At 36.4% G+C, this 19,388-nt stretch overlaps 2 protein-coding genes across 6 annotated transcripts in view; both read left to right on the forward strand.

Annotated features, from left to right (window-relative positions):
- The window catches only part of LOC145688072 (cell adhesion molecule Dscam1-like), a 1,774,182-nt gene that overhangs the window by 507,945 nt on the left and 1,246,849 nt on the right, over positions 1–19,388 (forward strand). For all 5 annotated transcript variants that reach the window (XR_014131839.1, XR_014131838.1, XM_081761792.1 and 2 more), the window contains exon 4: positions 4,915–4,998. The gene's annotated coding sequence lies outside the window, so the exon portion shown is untranslated. The remainder of the gene's footprint in view (positions 1–4,914; positions 4,999–19,388) is intronic.
- LOC145687217 (uncharacterized) lies at positions 12,404–12,790 on the forward strand. Its single transcript, XM_081760688.1, has one exon. It carries the CDS (start codon positions 12,404–12,406, stop codon positions 12,788–12,790), a length of 387 nt encoding a protein of 128 aa, XP_081616814.1.

A 19,388-nucleotide genomic window follows, 5' to 3' on the forward strand; every position in this document is an offset into this window, starting at 1 on the left:
ATCTAAAAAAATAGTTAAGACAGCTAACGCCGTGCAGCTAGGGCACCCAATATACAACTTTATCTTTCATAATCGTCTCTGGTAAAGAGATCCTCGTCTCTCTCTCCTCCTTTCCTCTCTCCGATAATAAAATCAGCTAACAACATGTGCGCAATTTTAATTTCAAACTACACATGTATTAGTATCGATAAAATGAAATAATAAAAACGAGACGAAACAAGATTCATAAGTCGATGTATAGTGATGCGCACGAGACAAGTTTTGGGGCTGTCTCGTCTCGAAAATGTGCTCTAGAAGCGATGTCTCGACTCGAAAAATGTATATTTCTCTATTGGAAGAGCTGTGTCTCGACTCGAATTTTGTCATAAAAATTCTGTCTCGACTCGTCTCGAACGCATCCCTATTGATGTAGAAAGGAACTTAAACGCACATAATGAAAAACTTGAAACCAATGAATATCTATTACACAGACGTTCAGACATGAGGCAGACAGAGTGGGGGAGAGAGAGAGAAAGAACGGGAGAGAAGAAGAAAAATAAAAGTGAGAAAGATAAAAAAACATGGAATTTAAACGTAGTAAGAAAAGAATCTAACATTATAATGTTCCATTTCCAGAAATCCAGCAATAATACAGAAATAACATTTGCTTTTACATATTTTTCAGGACTATTTGAATATATAGAGCAAGCTTGAAACATCCATTAAGTCACTTTCAAAAAGATTAGCATACTCAATTTCCAGTATAACTGTAGATCTCTGAGACACATCTAGGATAATATCAGAAGGTTAACACACATGCTTTGTTTCCGTGTGGTTCGGTTGCAAATTCGATAGTGTTCGTTGGACGTACGGAGCCAAAATAAATTTTAAACACAGCAGGTAGCGTAGATCATATCTTCCATTCCAGACTACTAATGCAAACTGAACAAACAAAAGAAAAGAAAAGACAAAGAAAGAATGAATAAAAGAAATAAAAAATGAATGAGAGCTATTTTACTACTAAATTTCTATCAGAAATATAAAGTCCAAACTGTACCATAATGGAAAGTTACAAATATCCAAAAGGAAAATTGGATGTTCCTTATAGATATTGCAGACCTTTCATGTTTCAAATTTCAAACGCGAATAAAACACATTAAATTATAGGGTGAAAACAAATTTTGTTTCGAACTAGTATACATAAAATCTTGTTTTCAAATAACCATAAAGGGATAATTTTCTAGTCTTCTCCGAAGATATATCCGTTTCGAATATCCACTGTCGATTTCAACTATTGCGGATATAACGTAACTTTCAATGATAGAATGAACACACTAGAGCACAAACTGATCATCGAGTCAGTCGAATGATGTTGGTTAGCTTATGGACCACTGGGTCGAGCATTCGAACCTATAGTGACTCTGTGATTCGATTGAGATTCGGTAACCCAGAGAATAAAACAAGTTTTTTTTTTCTTATTCTTATGCGTTTAAACAATATTTCTTTGAGAGATGACCAAGACTGGATGTTATCACCAGAACACGAAAAACACGACGCCGAAGTTCCCAGTTAATTAGATTTTCCAGACCGGGTTCATTTCAATTCTGGAAGACGCACATACACATAAAGTGTGTGTGTGTGAGAGAGAGAGGGCGAGAAGAGAAGGATACAAAGACAGGATAGGGAAACGTCAATAAAGACAAAGAGAGAGAGACAAATATAAATATGTAACCTACTTATCATTACAGTGTATGATGTAGAACGTACACACTGTTTACTCGAATTCTCTGCCATGATGCCTTGTAAGTTCTCCAACAGAAAATGAATCTATGTTTGCAGGCATTATTTTATGAAAAAAAAAAAACTACTACTTGACGGGAAATCGAGATTTTCCCTTTGGAAATCTAGCTCGACATCACTACTAAACCGATTGTTCTATCCAAACTTTCCTAAACAATTGTTGTAGTGTTTATTTCAGAAAACGATAACATGAAAATTTTATACTGCAGATTAATGAAATGTTTCGAATAAATTGACAATGATACTGTGATGGTGAAAATTTATTATTATTATTCGCGTAAGTTTGAATTTTCAGGGCGAAATTAGTGGATAATAGGTTTTTATTTCTGTATTTTTTCCTGGATTGTATGCTTTTTCCTTTATTAGTGAGAACTAATTTGTCTCTAGGTCGTCTAATAAATTAATTTCGTTGTGCACTTTGGTGTACATAACCTCACAGGAAGAAGCCGGTTTGTTCCAAAGATCGGGGCAGAAGTAAGTAATATTTTGGCTTGTAGTTTCAGGTGGCATGATAGTGTAGGGGTAACGCAATGGACTTACAAATAGTACAGCTAACCAACATAGTTTCAAACCTGTTCACGCCAAAGTTGTTGTTATTTTACAAAGTGATTGTGAAGAATCGACTTCTCATACTCGACGAGCTATCCATAGGAATGTGGAAGCAAACACCTATATCATGATAGAGATTATTTACGAATGTCGGTTGGGAAAGGGCAAGGGAATTACCAGAACATTTTTAACATTTCATTGATCTGCAGTATACGCTTTTCGTGTTATCGTTTTCAGAAAGAAACACTACAGCATTTGTTAAAGAAAGTTTGGGTGAAACAATCGGTGGAGTAGTGGTAAAGTGCCATACTTCCAAATGGAAAATCTCTATTCGATTCCCCGTCAGGTAGTATCATTTTTTCCCATGAAATAATGCCTGCAACCATATATCTATCTTCTGTTGGAAAACTTACAAGATATCGCTGGAGATAATTCGAGTGAACAGTGTGTGCGTTTTTCATCAAACACTGTAATGATAAGAAGGATTCATATTTGTATTCGTCGCTCTCTCTCTCTCTTTCTTTGTCTTTTTTGACGTTTACCAATACTGTCTTTATATCCTTTTCTTCTTCCTTTCACTCTCACACACAAAGACATTTTGTGTGTGCGTGTTCCGGAATTAAACGGAGCAAGAGTCCGATCGACCCGGTCTGGAAAATCTAATCAACTGGGAACTTCGGTGTCGTGTTTTTCGTGTTCTGGAGATAACATATCCAGTCCTGGTCATCTCTCAAAGAAATACTGTTTGAACGCATAAGAATAAGTAAAATATGTTCTTATCCTCTGAATTACCGAGTCTCAATTGAATCACCGGGTCACTATGTGTTCGAATTCTCGACCCAGTGGTGGCCCATAAGCTAACCAGCATCATCCGACTGACTCCATGACCCGTTCGGGCTCTAGTGTATTTATTCTATCATTGCGAATTGCAACGTTATATCCGCAATAGATGAAATCGACACTGGATGTTCAGAACGGAAAAAATCTTCGGAGAAGACTAGAAAATGGTCCTCTTTGGTTATTTGAAAGCAAGATTTTATGTATACTAGTTCGATACAAAATTTGTTTCCATCCTATAACTTAATGTGTTTTATTCGCGTTTGAAATTTGAAACATGATAGGTCTGCTACTTCTATAAGGGACATCCAATTTTCCTTTTGAAGATTTGTAACTTTTTATTATGATACAGTTTGGACTTTTAATATAAGATATTTCTGATAGAAATTTAGCAGCTAAATATGACTAACTCAGATTTTCTTTCTTTTTTTATTTTATTTTCTTTTTGTTCAGTTTGCATTAATAGTCTGGAATAGATATGACCTACGCTACCTACTGAGTTTATTAGAATGTATTTGGATCAGTACGTCTAATGAACACTATCGAGTTTGCAACCAAACCACACGGAAACAAATCATATGTGTTAACCGTTTGACATTATCCTAGATGTGTTTCGAAGATATACAGTTCTACTGGAAATTGAGTACGCTATTCTTTTTGAAAGTGACTTAATGAATGTTTCAAGCTTGCTCTATATATTCAAATAGTCCTGAAAAATATATATAAAAGGAAATGTTGCTCCTATATTACTCTTTATTTCTGGAAACGGAGCATTTTAATGTTAGGTTCTTTTCTTACTACGTTTAAATTCCACATTTTATTTTTCTCCTTTTTCTTATTCTTCTTCTTCTTTTTCTTATCTCTCTCTCTCTCTCTCTCTCTCTCTCACTCACTCTCTCTGTCTCATTTCTGAACATCTGTGTAATAGACATCTATTAATTTCAAGCTTTTCATTTTGTGTGTTTAAGTTTATCCCTACATCAGCTTATGAATCTTGTTTCGTCTCGGCCTTATTATTTCATTTTGTCGATACTAATACATGTGTAGTTTGAAATTAGAATTGCGCTCATGTTGTTAGCTGATTGTATCATGAGAGAGAGAAAATCAGGAGAGAGAGGGGGTCTCTTTACCAGGCACGATAATGTGATAAGAAATTTTATATATTAGGTTGCCTAGCTGCACTTAGATAGCTGCCGCAATTTTTTAGACGTGTAGTGTACATGCTTCTCGTAGTAAGCAGCTGAACTCAATACTAACGCATTAGCCGTTTCAATATAACCAAAGCAATTATTAAATAAAAATGGATATCTTAATTGATACCATTCGAGAAATATCGATTTGAATACCCTCGATAAATGAATTTCCCATAGGAAGTGGTTGGAGGTCAAAGTGTTCAAAACTATGAAAAAAAATACTAATTCATTGTTATAGTGCACTAAGAAATGCTACATACTCAAGGTATAACTCCTTTAGAACAAACACAGAAACAAACGCGTAAAATAAATTTGAAAATAGTATTTGTCTGCCATGTCAACAAAAGAAAGAAATGCGTATGTATTCATGGTTTCTAAAATGCATGCTGTGCAGGTACATAGTGTAGTGTTGTCCATATATTTCGATGTTTGTTGGAACGATTATTCATTAATTATTCTTTCCTGTATTGAGAAATGTTAAAATGCGAGATATTGAGAAAAGAATCCCATATTAGGGAACGTTTATCCTAATTTTGTGTTCTTTTCTTCATTTCAGAACGCTTGCCTGTTTTGAAGGAGAAAAAAATATAATATCACGTTAAAGTGTTTATGATTCGTACACTTGCTGGAAAATCGTTATGTGAGTATAGCTTTTAATTATATAATTCAACAATTCAAACCAAAAATTTATGTTATTTTGTTTCAAAGCAAATGTTTCAGCACTCTTTCTAATAATATGCTCGCATAAATCATCATCTTTGCGTCAATACTCACCAAACGACACGAGAATGAACATGAGTAACGAACTATGACCTTGCAATGATTGCGAACCTTCTTTACTTTTTGGGTAACATGCAGATATTGAGTGTATGAAATGAGAAATGAAATATTTCAGTTTCACGTAACACAATTATGACGGCTAGGCTAAATGAGACGGTGATGATGACAAATGACTGAAATAGTGGAACGAATAAAGGGGGAGGGAACGGGATAACCCCGAGAAAGCTCACGAACGCTGTGTTTTTCCACCACAAAGCCCACTTGGCGCGAGCTGGGATTGAACCAGAAACGTTACTCACCAGAAGTGAACGCTCCACCACTGAGCCACGTTGCATTGAGTGTATACCTACAGCATGTGGTAAATATTTAAAATATATATATATATATATATATATATATATATATATATATATATATATATATATATATATATATAATATGTGTGTGTGTGTGTGTGTGTGTGTGTGTGTGTAGGGTGTTGTCGATCCTTCATGCTAACAATTTTTACCCCTATCATTTGCAACGGGTGCAGGGTTTATCGTCAGGTGACTTTCCTCCCAGGCTGGACTTTTGTAATCAGGTTCTCCATTTGGTGGCAACAACTGTTGGTTTTCTCTCCTCCATTTTGTTCACAGATGAAGCCCAATTTGGAAGGGATGGTATCCAGAATTTTCATAATAGTCATCTGTGGTCTGTGGATAATCCACATGGAACGGTACAGGCCCGCCACCATCACCAGTTTCGTATCAACGTTTGGGCAGGGATTCTGGGCAACCATCTCATTGAACCCGTTGTTCTTCCACAACAACTCCACTGGGCCTATCTATTTGAACTTCTTGCGCGAGATACTTCCTGCACTTCTGGAGGATATGCCGTTGGTCTTACGACAACGTATGTGGTATATGCACAATGGTGTCCCGGCGCATTTCTGTCGCCCCGTGCGTGATTATTTGCACACTGTATTCCCGGGCAAGTGGATCGGCAGTGACGGTCCTATGTCATGGCCTGCCAGGTCGCCGGATTAAACCCTCTGAATTTCTATTTATGGGGTCATCTCAAAACTGTTGTTTATGCTACTCCGGTACCTGATATCCAAACGTTGGAACAACGCGTCCAAGCCGCTTGTGACGCTTCGCGCGAAGAACCAGACACGTTTCGACGTGTGCGCCGGTCTGTGCGACGACGTCTGAATGCCTGTGTTCAGAGTGGTGGACGTCATTTTGAGCATCTTCTTTAGTGTTGCCACAGGTAAGACTGTTGTAAGGTTTCTGAAACCTTTAGTGTCATTCTTTGTGATACTTATTCATCACGGACATCAGTACGAGCTGTAATGTATCATCCTTGAAAACACAGTCCATGTTTGCCTGTACGCATGCTTATTTTTGTCCATGTCTTCCATGCCTCAGTTGCCTACTCGGTAGGGCCTACAGCGATTCTCGGCCTTTCAATGTCTGCGTAGTCTGCTTGTTGCGGAACCGCTGCACCAACACCCATGTCCGGCGGTATTCCCTTGACTTGGTCCCCGACGCTGCAATGGGGAATCCCACTCTTCCAGCTCTCACCCCTCAGTTCGTACGTAAGCCATATGTAACACATCATAATACATAAGTCTGTTTCACTTTTCAGTGCCCCTATCATGTCTGCTTTGCGGAATTCCCTTCTTCATTCAGTTTGCTCCATTCATATTGCACCATCAGTTCCCTTGAGTATGATTTTCTTTCTCGTTTTGTGGACCGACATCACTATCTCAATTCGTTCTGGAGATATTCTACTTTACCCACGGTGTGTGGGCGATCTTTTGCTCGGTTCCTGCTGGAACACGCCGCCTCTTTCTACTTCTGTTCATGGCTTGTCTCCTTATTTCCAGTTGTGGAGTCACCTCCCGAAGCGTATTTACCCACACTTCATATCCACAACTTCATTGTTGTTCACCATCAGTACCTGGTGGTTATGATACCACACACACCTAATATGACGTGTCCATCAATTCGTCTCTCTTTGAGATCTCGACATGGTTACAACTAATTATGGCTACTACGTGGGAAACCTATCCATTCAAGCCAATTTTGACGTATCTTTACCTGACAGTTTATCCGGAAGTCCTCCCTACACTTCTTTGGGAAATCCCTTGTGCACGGATTTCACGATTGCGGCATGCCCATCTTTGAATAGATCAGGTTTCCTTCCTTTGAGGTGAACAAGCCGCCTTGCCTCTATCTTTCGAAATAGACGAGATATAGCGCTCTAAAGCGTATTTTGCCCCGTTTTCGACCTCTTGTTGCTCCGAATCTATGTGTCCTAGAGAAAAGTGCGAAAGGACTTTTTTCTTGTTTCGGTGTCGGGAATCACCTCCCGAATTTTGTCGCTGGAGTTTCCTACCATAATAAAACTAAAAGCGTGGGGAGCTTTTGCATTGCCTACAGTATACCACCAATATTGCATTGAAGTATTGTTGGTTGCATACATGCGAAGTTTGCATTTAAAGACTACTTTAGCTGAAAAGAAGTACTAATTCATCCGTTTTGTGCAAGCTAGAATGGTTGGTTTGGAGTTTAATATCCCTTTTCAGCTCTGATTCTACACGAGACGTGAAACTACAAATTAAGGTAGAATCCGAATTACCGTACTACATTGATTTTTCAGGCTCTTCTACTGGAAATTAAATCTATATCCCTTGCACAAAAAATGCACGAGGAAGCCACTAGTTTAGCGGAGATAGCATCTCCTCTTTCGTTGTTAGTGTAGTGGTAATATTATGGTTTATGGAGTGAAGAATCGTAATCTTTGTCATCTGGAACAACGTATCGCCGCTGACTGTGCACAAATTTCATCCGATACCGATACCTTTCATATCCACAGCAATTGGGTGGCGGTCCTTATCAGCGTTAAGGAAGTCACGCATACGCAATACAAAAATGCATATTTGACTAATGTTCAATTGGTGTACAGAATATTCCCTGCAGGGTGACATTCCCAGACATGCCATTAACCGAATTTTGAGATATGCTGTGATTTTATGATTGGCCCAAAGTAGGCAAACAATACACCTTCATAGCAGTGAACACGAAATCGTTTAGCGCGATGTCGGAAGTGTTAAGGGTCGTCAGCAGCATTTTATCTCGTACTCGGGAAAACGCATGCTGCGATGTTTTCTTATACGCTTATAAGTGAAGAAAACATGAAATATACCATGACGAAATACATCGTATCACACGTTATTCCGAACGCAAAATTACATGGAGCTGCCGGTTCCTAACACTTCGGACCTCCCTCCGAAACATTGGATGCTCATTGTTTCCAAGGCGTACTTCCTGCCTACTTTAGACCCTCCTTGAAATCAGGGTATATCTGGAAATTATATTGAGAGCATATCTGAGAATTACTCCCTGTAGGGAATATCCTGTACACCTATAGAAAATTGATGAAATATGCATTTTTGGATTGTGTGTGCGTGGCTTCCTTTACGCTGATAAGGACCAACATGCATAGCTTCTGGAATTCGAAAAAGGACATGCTGATATTTAGCTTTTTCGCGATTTTGGACATCACTTTTCGCTATATGTCCTTATGAACTTTTTATCTTATTTTGACGTAAGGAATCACCTCTTACAGTTTGTCGGTATAGTTCATTAACACCCTAAACACAGACATATATATATATATATATATATATATATATATATATATATATATATATATATATATATATCAGGTGTTGCAAAATAAGTGTTACAACTCTTGGGAGGTGAATCCTGCCACTGAGACAAGAAAAAAAGTTCTCTTGAACTTTCGGCTATCGGACATAGTTTCAGATCTACAAGGTGCCGAAAGCGTGGGAAAATGACTTTCGGACGCTAATAGTTCGGAAACTATCCAACGTAAAAAAGGGCGGGTAAAAATTTCACTGAAGAAGTCATACCTGCTGTATTGAATTTTGCATGTTTCACAATCCTACCATGCACGCGCAAGGGATTCCCCAAAGGAACGTAGGGAGTTCCGAATTATCTGCTAAATGAAAATCGGTCTAAATGGATATGATTTGATGGGGTTTCTACCAGGTAACAATAATTTGTTTGTATCAAGTCGATATCCGGAACAAATACAAAATGGTGGACACCTTCATGCTTGTTGTGTGTGGTTGCATAATCGCCAGGTACGGATGATTGGCAACAGTGAAGATCTGAGTATTAAGTGTAGCGAATTTGCACTGAGATGCTCTAGAAAGACATCTGGAGTGTCGGTAGAGCACAACAGATGGAGCAGGGTGATTCACATGTGTGGAACACGTAATGAAAAATGCCCAGAAATGCACTAATACTCAGTAAACGTGAGTTCAAAGCGTCGGAAATGTAAGGATTAGCGTCAAGAACATGAAAACCAATTCACCAATAATACTCCCTCAAACCTACGCAATATGATGTGCACGGTTGCATGCCAATAAGGATGCAACAACTGAGGCCAAGTTGAAATTGTGCAAAGGGACTCACTAAAAAACTGGGTAAACTAAATGAATGTCTCTAGTGGGATCGCATGATCGATATTGAAATATGGCCAATGTGTGTGTTGATATCGACGTATACGTTTACTGAGTATGAGTGCATTTCTTGGCATTTTTCGTTACGTGTTTCCACACATGTGAATCACCCTGCTCCATCTGTGGTGTCTTCCCGTTGTGCCTACTTCCCGTTATGCCTACAGGCCCTCCAGCACTTTGTAGAAAATATTTTAATGATCTTATCTGTAGGCAGAACGGTAATTCCCGTTGTGCCTACTTCCCGTTCTGCCTACTCTTTCGAGACGGGGAATTCTGTGCAGGGAGGGATCTTTTCTAGGGATTTTTTCTTTAGTAATTCTAATAGATTCTGTAAGAAGAATAACTATTCCTTTAAATTTCATCATATATTTTAAATGTTATCTTACTTGCTCTTCTCAGAAAAAATGACTAGGTACAGTTTTGTTATTAGCAGCGTTATTCACGTCTACTTTAGTAGAGATGTGTTTTTTTAATACTTACAGAGAAATGGAAAATTAATTGATTCAGTTACAAGAATATAAACTTATTTCGGTCTAATATCAAGTCATTTCACAACAAAATTTTGTTCAGTTTTCCAGTAGTTCATCTCCAACATTCTAAGGCTCGCAGTACGTAATAGGTGCTACAGTTCACATCCTCAAAATATATTTGGCCATATATTAAACAAACAATGCAAGAAGATGCATAATTCGGTCTCTTTTCTTTTTGTAAAAAAAGCCTTTGTCTTCTACATCACAGATCTTTTTCCGGCATCACCTCTATATATGATCAGGTGCTTTGTCCTCTATACATGATTCTGTATTACACGCAATATGTCGTACTTATATTGTAAAAAAAGAAAAAAAATGGGACCGCAATGGCTCAGGGGTAGAGCGTTCACCTCTGGTGCATGGGGTCCATGGTTCGATCCCAGCTCGAGCCAGGTGAGCTTTGTGGTGGACAAACACCGTGTGCGTTGGTTTTCTCGGTGTTCTACCGTTTTCTCCTACTTTCCACTATTTCATTAATTTCTCATCATCACCGTCTCCTTTAGCCTAGCCAGCATTACCGTAGGACGTAAAACTTAAAAATTTCATTTCATTTCATTTATACTGTCAATGTAAATACTAAATACCACATATCGTCAATATACCCAATGCAATTTAAATAAAGATCTCATAATCGTTGTTCAAAATGTAAACAGTATGCAACCACATCTATGTAAGCCATCAAGCCTATTACACGTGGTTTCAGCCTTCCTAATAATCGTAAATATCTGTGATTTTATTCTGTATGTGACCACACAAATAGCATTTTAATTTCGATTATTTTACGGTAAAAATATTCTGTGAAATGTAATGGAAATTCAGAAGGAGCCTTCTTTGCGAATTTCTCAGAGTTTTCATTCTCACCGTCGTGAGTAATCCGATTGGGTAGAGAAGCGTGATTATCTAAGCAAACTCATCACCAACAAAACGCCGAACACGTATTTCATACTTTGACCGTTTCTGATTTTGAAAACACTCCTGTGTAGACTATAAGTCATTACTAGGCACCTTGCTTATCACACTGACACTAACAAATCATATATAATAACTTTTTAACGTAATAAGTAAAAGCTTGTTGTGATTCTTATTGAAACGTTTATGTTGCGAGCGGAGCAAGCAAGAAAATTTTTATCATATCTATTTCTTTGCAAACTAACAATATTGATTTAATCGGACGCCAATACGTTTTCAGGGCGACGCGTCGTTTACTGACTTCCCATATTTTTTCTTTCTTCTTGCTTGTTCGGCGACCCCTACTATTAGCGCTCAGGGCAACAGCCCCGCTCGTTCCCCTCTAGCTACGCATCTGATTACTATAACAGTCTTATGTGTTTCGTTGGGTTTTCAGTATTTAGAAAATGTTATTTCAATAAAGTGAAGAATTATATATAACATTTTAGATGCATGGCCGCTGAAAAAAAAATCTCTTTATTAAACTGCAACTATGATTCTGTTCCTTGAATTTTGTCAGTTTTATCAGAAATTTTCCATGGGTTTTGTCTTGCATTCGCAATAATCTGTTTCGTAATTCTAAGAAATTATGTAAGAAGAATAACTATTTCTTCAAGTTTCATCATAAATTTTAGATGTTATTCTACTTTTTCTTCTGGGAAAAATTGCTGGGATATAGTTCTGTTATTAGCAGGGTTGTTTGCATCTACTTTAGTAAATATGAATATTATTTCTTTTTAATTCCTACAGGAAAATGGAAAATTGATTCAGTTAAAAAAAAAATAGTTTGACATTGAAACTGAAACGAAAACGAACATAAAACGAAGTTTCTTCGGTCTAATATCAAGTCATTTCACAAAAAAAAAAAATTATTCGGTTTTCCAGTATTTCATCTCCAACGTGCTACGACTCATAGTACGTAAAATGTGCCACAGTTCACATCCTTAAGACATGTTTGATGGCCATATATTAAACAAATAGGGCTAATGCAACAGGATGCATAAGGGGGCCCCTGTAATAATTATCAATATATTAGGGGAGCTAAATATTAATATTATATTCTGCAGGTCTTTGGGACAACCGGAAATTTACGGAAGCTTTCAACCACAAAGACAGTTTGGATGGATGGTACTTTTAAAGCAGCTCCCCGTATATATCAGCAGCTGTACACCATACATGGGACATATTTGGGGCAGACTTTTCCGTTTCTATTTTGTTTATTGCCTTCTAAGAAAGAGGAAGACTATCGTAGGATGCTGCTTCTCATTAAAGATGCGGCTTCTGCAAATGGTCTTTCCTTTAATCCTACTACAGTGATTATAGACTTTGAAAGAGCGGTAATCAATGCCGTTACTGGTGTTTTTCCGGATGCAGCCATTCGTGGGTGTTTCTTCCATTACACCCAATGTTTATGGAGGAAAGTTCAGTCATTGGGGTTGTCCACTTTTTATGAAGAAGACAAAGAGGTCAGGAAGTGGATAAGACGTGCTGCTGCACTACCACTTGTGCCAGTGGAGCAAGTGGGTGACATGTTCCTGCATCTCCAGGAAAATGCCCCGGAAGTACAAAACGCAGAGAAGTTTCATGACTATTTAGTCGAAACATGGCTGGACGATGCAGACGCCATTTTCACAAAGTAAGTACGATATAGTAGTTACCTTATTTTCTACGCTATTTCACCATCTGTTTTTCGTTTGATTTTTTTTTTCAAATATATGTGGTTTTCGTTTGGGAAACGAAATCTACGTTAGCAGTGATTAGTATTTCATATATAGGCCTACTCATTCGGTCATTTTAGTCCTTTGTTTTTCCATTAGTTTCGTTTGTCATTGTTGTATTGCCTATGTGTTCTACAATTGTGAGCTCAGAAGTGTCTGGATATGAAATGGTGCATAGTGTCTTTAATGGAGTGTGGTAATACAATGTCTAACATTCTTGCAACTGAGTCAACCAATTTTCCATGTATGATGAAACTTGTAGAGGTGGTGGTTGTTTTTACAGAAGCTTTTAGAAATACTAAAGAAATATTCCCTACAAAAATTCCTCCCTGCACATAATTCCCCGTCTCGAAAGAGTAGGCACAACGGGAAGTAGGCACAACGCGAATTACCGTTCTGCCTAGAGATAAGATAATTAAAAATATTTTCTTTAAAGTGCTGGAGGGTCTGTAGGCAGAACGGGAAGTAGGCACAACGGGAATGAACCCCATCTGTTATGCTCTACCGACACTCCAGATGTATTTCTAGAGCATCTGAGTACAAATTCGCTACACTTAATACTCAGAACTTCCCTGTTGGCCAGCATCCGTACCTGGCGATTATGCAGCCACACACATCGGGAATGAAAGTGTCCGCCATTTTGTATTTGTTCTAGATATCGACTTAATACAAACGAATTATTGTTACCTGGTAGAAACCCCATCAATTCATATCCATTTAGACCGATTTTCATTTAGCAGATTATCCGGGACTCCCTACGTTCCTTTGGGGAATCCCTTGCGCGTGCATGGTAGGATTGTGAAACATGCAAAATTCAATACAGCAGGTATGACTTCTTCAGTGAATTTTTTGCCAGCCCACTTTACGTTGGATAGTTTCCGATCTATTGGCGTCCGAAAGTCATTTTCCCACGCTTTCGGCACCTTGTAGATCTGAAACTATGTCCGATAGCCGAAAGTTCAAGAGAACTTTTTTTCTTGTCTCAGTGGCAGGATTCACCTCCCAAGAGTTGTAACACTTATTTTGCAACACCCGATATATATATATATATATATATATATATATATATATATATATATATATATATATATATATATATATTACTGTTATCTGTAAAAGGAATTTCGTCTAAAAATACAAACACAAATTGACGTTTTTAAAAATAATGGTTTCTTCAAGGAGGGTACGTTTTAACAGGGTATCAAATATGTTGTATGGAGAAAGTCGATTTGGGATTAGGTATTTGGAATCAAAGTTCCATTCTCGGTTGGAGCCCATGTGTCGCGGATCCCTCCTTAGGATATAGGTCCACGTCTCATATAGCTTTGATGCTGAGCTAAACGCTTAACACTAATTCAACCATTTAACCATAGGATACGAGGGTTTCAAGACAAGAGTAACTGTTTGAAGCAATTTAATTTTTTAAGTGAAAGTATCACATTGAAGTAGGGCATTGATGTAATCCTGTACTTGGAGTCGACGTTGGGAATGGCCCATATATATATATATATATATATATATATATATATATATATATATATATATATATATATTCATGACAGTTTGTACAATCAACAACAAAAGTTCTTTTCATTTGATGAAATTAGTTTCGAAAATAACTTCAGAATGGAAGGACAATTTGAGTACAGTTTTCAGTAAATTAAAAAGAATGAAATTTACTGTGTGTTCCTGCCATACACCGTTGTTTCCAAAATATTTTTTACCAAACAGTAACAACTTTTGTTGATGACTGTACACCTATTAACTTCATAGGATTCAAGCCTCGCTCGTGGTTGCGAGGTCACATTAACAATACTTCTTGTCCTTAATTACCTCGGTATTGTATAAGAACATATCAACTCAAGCTCAAACCTCGAAATTCCATTATGCATGTGAGGTGCGGGTAATTGTTTGTCCCAAAGTTATAAACATGTTTCTAGAAATTGGGGAAGCCATAAATAAAATGTGTAATGAACGTTTTTTTCCTGATCAAGTAACTATATTTTGCTTTAAAGTTACATTTCTGCATTATACGATCTCCTTGACTGTCTGAATCAATTTTGTAACCTGCATTAAAACCAAAATTATAACATTTGAATACAGTCGCTAGTAGTAATCGTAATGTGTCTGTGTCATGTCTATATATCATTTCAAGATTGAGATAACGTCAAATTTTTCTTTACAACTTGAATGTCCTCGATTCCTTACTGCAGAAGCTACTCAAAATTGAATTAAAATGTAAAAAACAAAGTTTTTTTTTAAAAAAAAGAGAAAGCCCTGGAGATGTTTTTCCTTTGTGACGACTTTTCTTCTGCCTTTCTAGGTTAACTTGCACAAGTGCAGTCCTATATGTATATAATAGAGAAAGCAAGAGAAGGAAAGGAGCATCAAAATGTGTTTTATTCTTTTCTCCAATAAAGTCTCTGTGTCATATATATGTTTTGTTCTATGAAAGAAGATAATGCCAAATGAATCTGCTTAAGAGATGTTCACAAAACGACAAACGAAATATCGCACGCATTTTTTTTTTTTTTTTTTTTTTTACATATAAGTAAATTGCATTTGTATAACTTTAACTGTTTCGATATTTTCAGAAAATGAACATAAACTTTATTTCACAGTGCTGAAAGGTATATGCCATTTAAAAAAAAATACCTTAATTTATAACCTACAAAGGAAGAAAATTAATTAGTTTTAAAATCGTCTTGATGAAATGATATGACTGAACATATCCTTGAGAAATTATACGGAAACTATAATATATATCTTATCTTTCCTTTGTGATAAAATTAGTTGCGTACGGTTTGATGTTGAAAATAGTACAATAATTAGTCCTTTCGTGTATATTGGTGCATAATCATGTCAAAAAGTTAAGAGAAAAGAAAAAATGAAATAAAACGAGAAGCTTATAAACTCATTTTCCTATTTTTTACTGCTCTGCGAAATACGAACAAAATCTTCAGAACACTCTCAAAGAAATTTTCAGGTCTAAACCTACTTAACAGTAAGCTACCCTTTTTTGCATATTACTAAGTGAAAAAAAAATGTAATATGATATTCTAGATTTGTTAATGAAAAATTAATTTATGAAATGTAAATAAATTGTTGTAACCAAAGCAAATTTACAAATAAAATCGTTATCCGAATTGAGTTGATTGTGTTGATTTTGAGTTTAATGTCCCTGCAGCAGCGACACTATATGAGACGGAACCTACTGATTAACGTGGAATCTAAACCACATGAGCTCCCGCCGGGAATTGAACCCGGACCGTCATCCGAAGTATAGATTGTTTTAAAAGTATTTATTTCCTAATAGCTTAAGCTTCTAAGGAAATGGTTATTATCAAATAGGAGAAAATTAATTGCAGTTGATTTCGATAAACTATCTTGAACAATAAAGCATTGTTCTTTTAGGATAGGTTGAAAATAAATGGATTATGTGACATTGCATTATTAATTAAATACATATTTCGGAAACATGGATAAGATCGTTGAGCGAGTTTTGAGAAAATAGTCCAAAAGTCTGACCTCATCAGTAATCTACCATTTTGCGTGTTCCCTGAGACGAATATTCAGGTTTCTCGTTTAATTTGTACATGATATATAGAGCAAATAGTGAAAGTTGTTTCCAGAAAATTTATCCGAAGAAAAGCCACCACTATTATATACTACCTCCCTGGGTTTTTAAAATACGATACGCTAGATTGTAAAGATGTTAATGAAATATTTGCAGCATTTGTGGAATATAGCAAAGAGAAAGTTATTATATTTGTTTTCAAGAGAACTAACTTTTCCAACCCTTTGTCGCCATCTTTCATCACAATAATTTTAAGTTTGTAAATCGTCTACACACTAGTGTCATCTATTGCTTAGCACCAAGCAGAAAGTGAAAGTAGCGACACCTATAAGCAGGACTAATAACTATTGAAAATTGCGGTTACGCACAGACTGATTATCTTATCTTTTTTAATAAAGAGTGCAATATAATTTTCGTCGTTATTTTTGGGTGATGCATTTGAATTTTTCTGAACAGTGGCGAATCCAGGATTCTACAATATGGAAGTTTCATTTAAAGTAGGGGCGAAACCGGAATCACGGCCACCCACCTCCAAAAAATTGCATGCCACGTCAGTCTTTGAGACGTTATGCGATTTTTCACTTTGAAGGCATTTCTTAAATTATGATGTGAAACACAAACGTTAAGGAAAATACGAATGAATTTGCAATACCATAACCATATATTAAGTATAGGTTTTACATACAGAATTATTGAACTCAATCCTAAATATTTTATTCAGTGCAAGAAATTTAAATTATTCATTAAGTGGAAGACAATTGATGATAGGAATACTGTTCAACGTTTTTATTAAATTTGAACTTTTCTTAATGGATTGTGCAAAATTCAGTTGTTTATCCACTAGGATGCATATACATAATAACAATGCATTTTGGAACGGATAAAAAACTAAGTAATAGGAAAAAGTTAACTAACTTCATTTTTCGGATATTTATAATATATATTAATTCTAAAATGGGGACTAGATAATTTATTTTTTTCTGATGCATTGAATTCAAGTGTGCATTCGATTGAGATATTATCTAAAACAAATGAGTTATTCATTTCGACTATTTATTCTCTGCACAGCATGAATCTTCTGTTTAAAATACAATCTGAATCACATGTGCATTTACCGGGAATTGAACCTTGATATCCCATGCTAAACTGAAATTCCTCCCTGATATCCCTTCTTCACTGAACTACGCACTGTGGCATCATTATCAACATTCTATAAAACTCTAAAAACACCCAAGATCAAATACTGCAATCCTATATGGGCCATGGCCGCACCTACACATCCCTCTAGACTTAAGTGTGTTCTCAATTTCTTTATTGCAATAGTACGTTTTCGTGCTCCCGCACTTCGAGTATTACCTAAGGAGGAAAGTTAGCGATATCTTAACAACCAGATGCCAGGAACACGCAGAAATAACTCTGACCTGAAATTTCTTCATGAGATAGTTAATAGGAACCTAAGATCAGAAACCCTACTTCAACAATTATCCTTGCGTGCAACTTCCCGCAAAATCCGGAATACCCACCTATTCCATTTTGCATGCCCTAGGTTGACAATTATACAGAGGTCTCTTTTTCACAGAATACTGAACTATTATAATAATATAACTAGTGAGGTTGACATTTTTTCAAGCTACCCGGTGTTTGAAAGAACAACAAAACGCATGCTGGCCAAATAATATTACTCGTGGATTCCTTGTTGATATTATTGATGCTATTGTTGTTATTTATTATTTTTATTATTTTTGTAGTTTTTATTTTATTTTCTCTCCATGCTTAGCATTTCCCTGTGTAAAATGGCAACATTATGCTGTATGTGGAGTGTTTTCTGCAGTACGTCTACCGCATGATTTGAAAATTGTTTATTTTCTATTTAGTACTATTTTATTATTATTTGTTTGAGTTGCAAGTGTAACGCGGACATGTTTGCATGTCGGTTTATGTGTTTGCTTTCACAGAACATTTCAAAAGTGAATCAATTTAAATTGGATTTCTGAAATATTCATTCGCTTCTTAAATGCTTGCAATAAAAGTTACATAAACGTTCATGAAGTGTTATTAAATTCGAAAATTGTAAAGTCCACAAAGAAAATATTGTATATCTTCACTTGTAATAATTTGTACATGCGCGTCATAAATGATTCGTAACTCTACTATGAAATCCGTCCCATCTTTGAGCATTTTAGTTTGTGCGAGAAGGTAAAAAGGCCCACCTCTATTCCGTGGAAACCGCGTTAGCACAGATCCTAGCTGTTTGGCCCTATTTTCTTTACCGCTGCCTACTGCAGAAAGGTAGAAGAAACACAAGTTTTCAGCCATGGTAAAAGTGTGATGACGTTATATGTAAGAACATGTGTTAAAATGACTGTTTTGTGATGCAGCCGATAGCTAGAAAATCCAAGCCAGAACACGTCAACAGGGAATAACATTAACCTTTGTGACCAACTCTATGATGCCAAATCTCTCATGGACATGAATCAGGGTTTGAAACTCCATAACGATTTAGTTGAATTCTCGCATATCTGATAATTTTCATTTAGCAGAGAATACAAGCACAGTGTAAAATGTTTACTTAAGGCATTTTTAAGTCAATGAAAACATTGATGATTAGTTATGTTGCGAATACAGAGTACACTTAAGTTAAAAATTTGCTAAAAATAAAATAAAATATATTATTTTCTTCCTCAATAGGAAAGCATACTACTTGTAGTTCCGTTTCTGTATGTGATATATTGCTTGTCGTCAGTCGCACGCCTTTTTTCTTGTTGGAATATGTCAAATGCTTGTGGTGTCCAATACCACAAAACACTAAAATCAAATAGTTATGCTACATCAATCATTTCTTCGATAAACAAATATAGTCTTATCACGAAAGTGTAGAAATATATGTTGAGTTTCAAAGTTTGGGGGTTCCAGGACAACTGAACCCCCGGCAGATGCTTCTTA

Source organism: Thermobia domestica, chromosome 6 (genome assembly GCF_964235325.1).
Source record: "Thermobia domestica chromosome 6, izTheDome1.hap1.1, whole genome shotgun sequence".
NCBI classification, from domain to species: Eukaryota; Metazoa; Arthropoda; class Insecta; order Zygentoma; family Lepismatidae; genus Thermobia; species Thermobia domestica.

Bases quoted from the DNA above. Each gene is read 5' to 3' on its own strand.
- LOC145687217 (XM_081760688.1), top strand. From the start codon at position 12,404: ATGCTGCTTCTCATTAAAGATGCGGCTTCTGCAAATGGTCTTTCCTTT.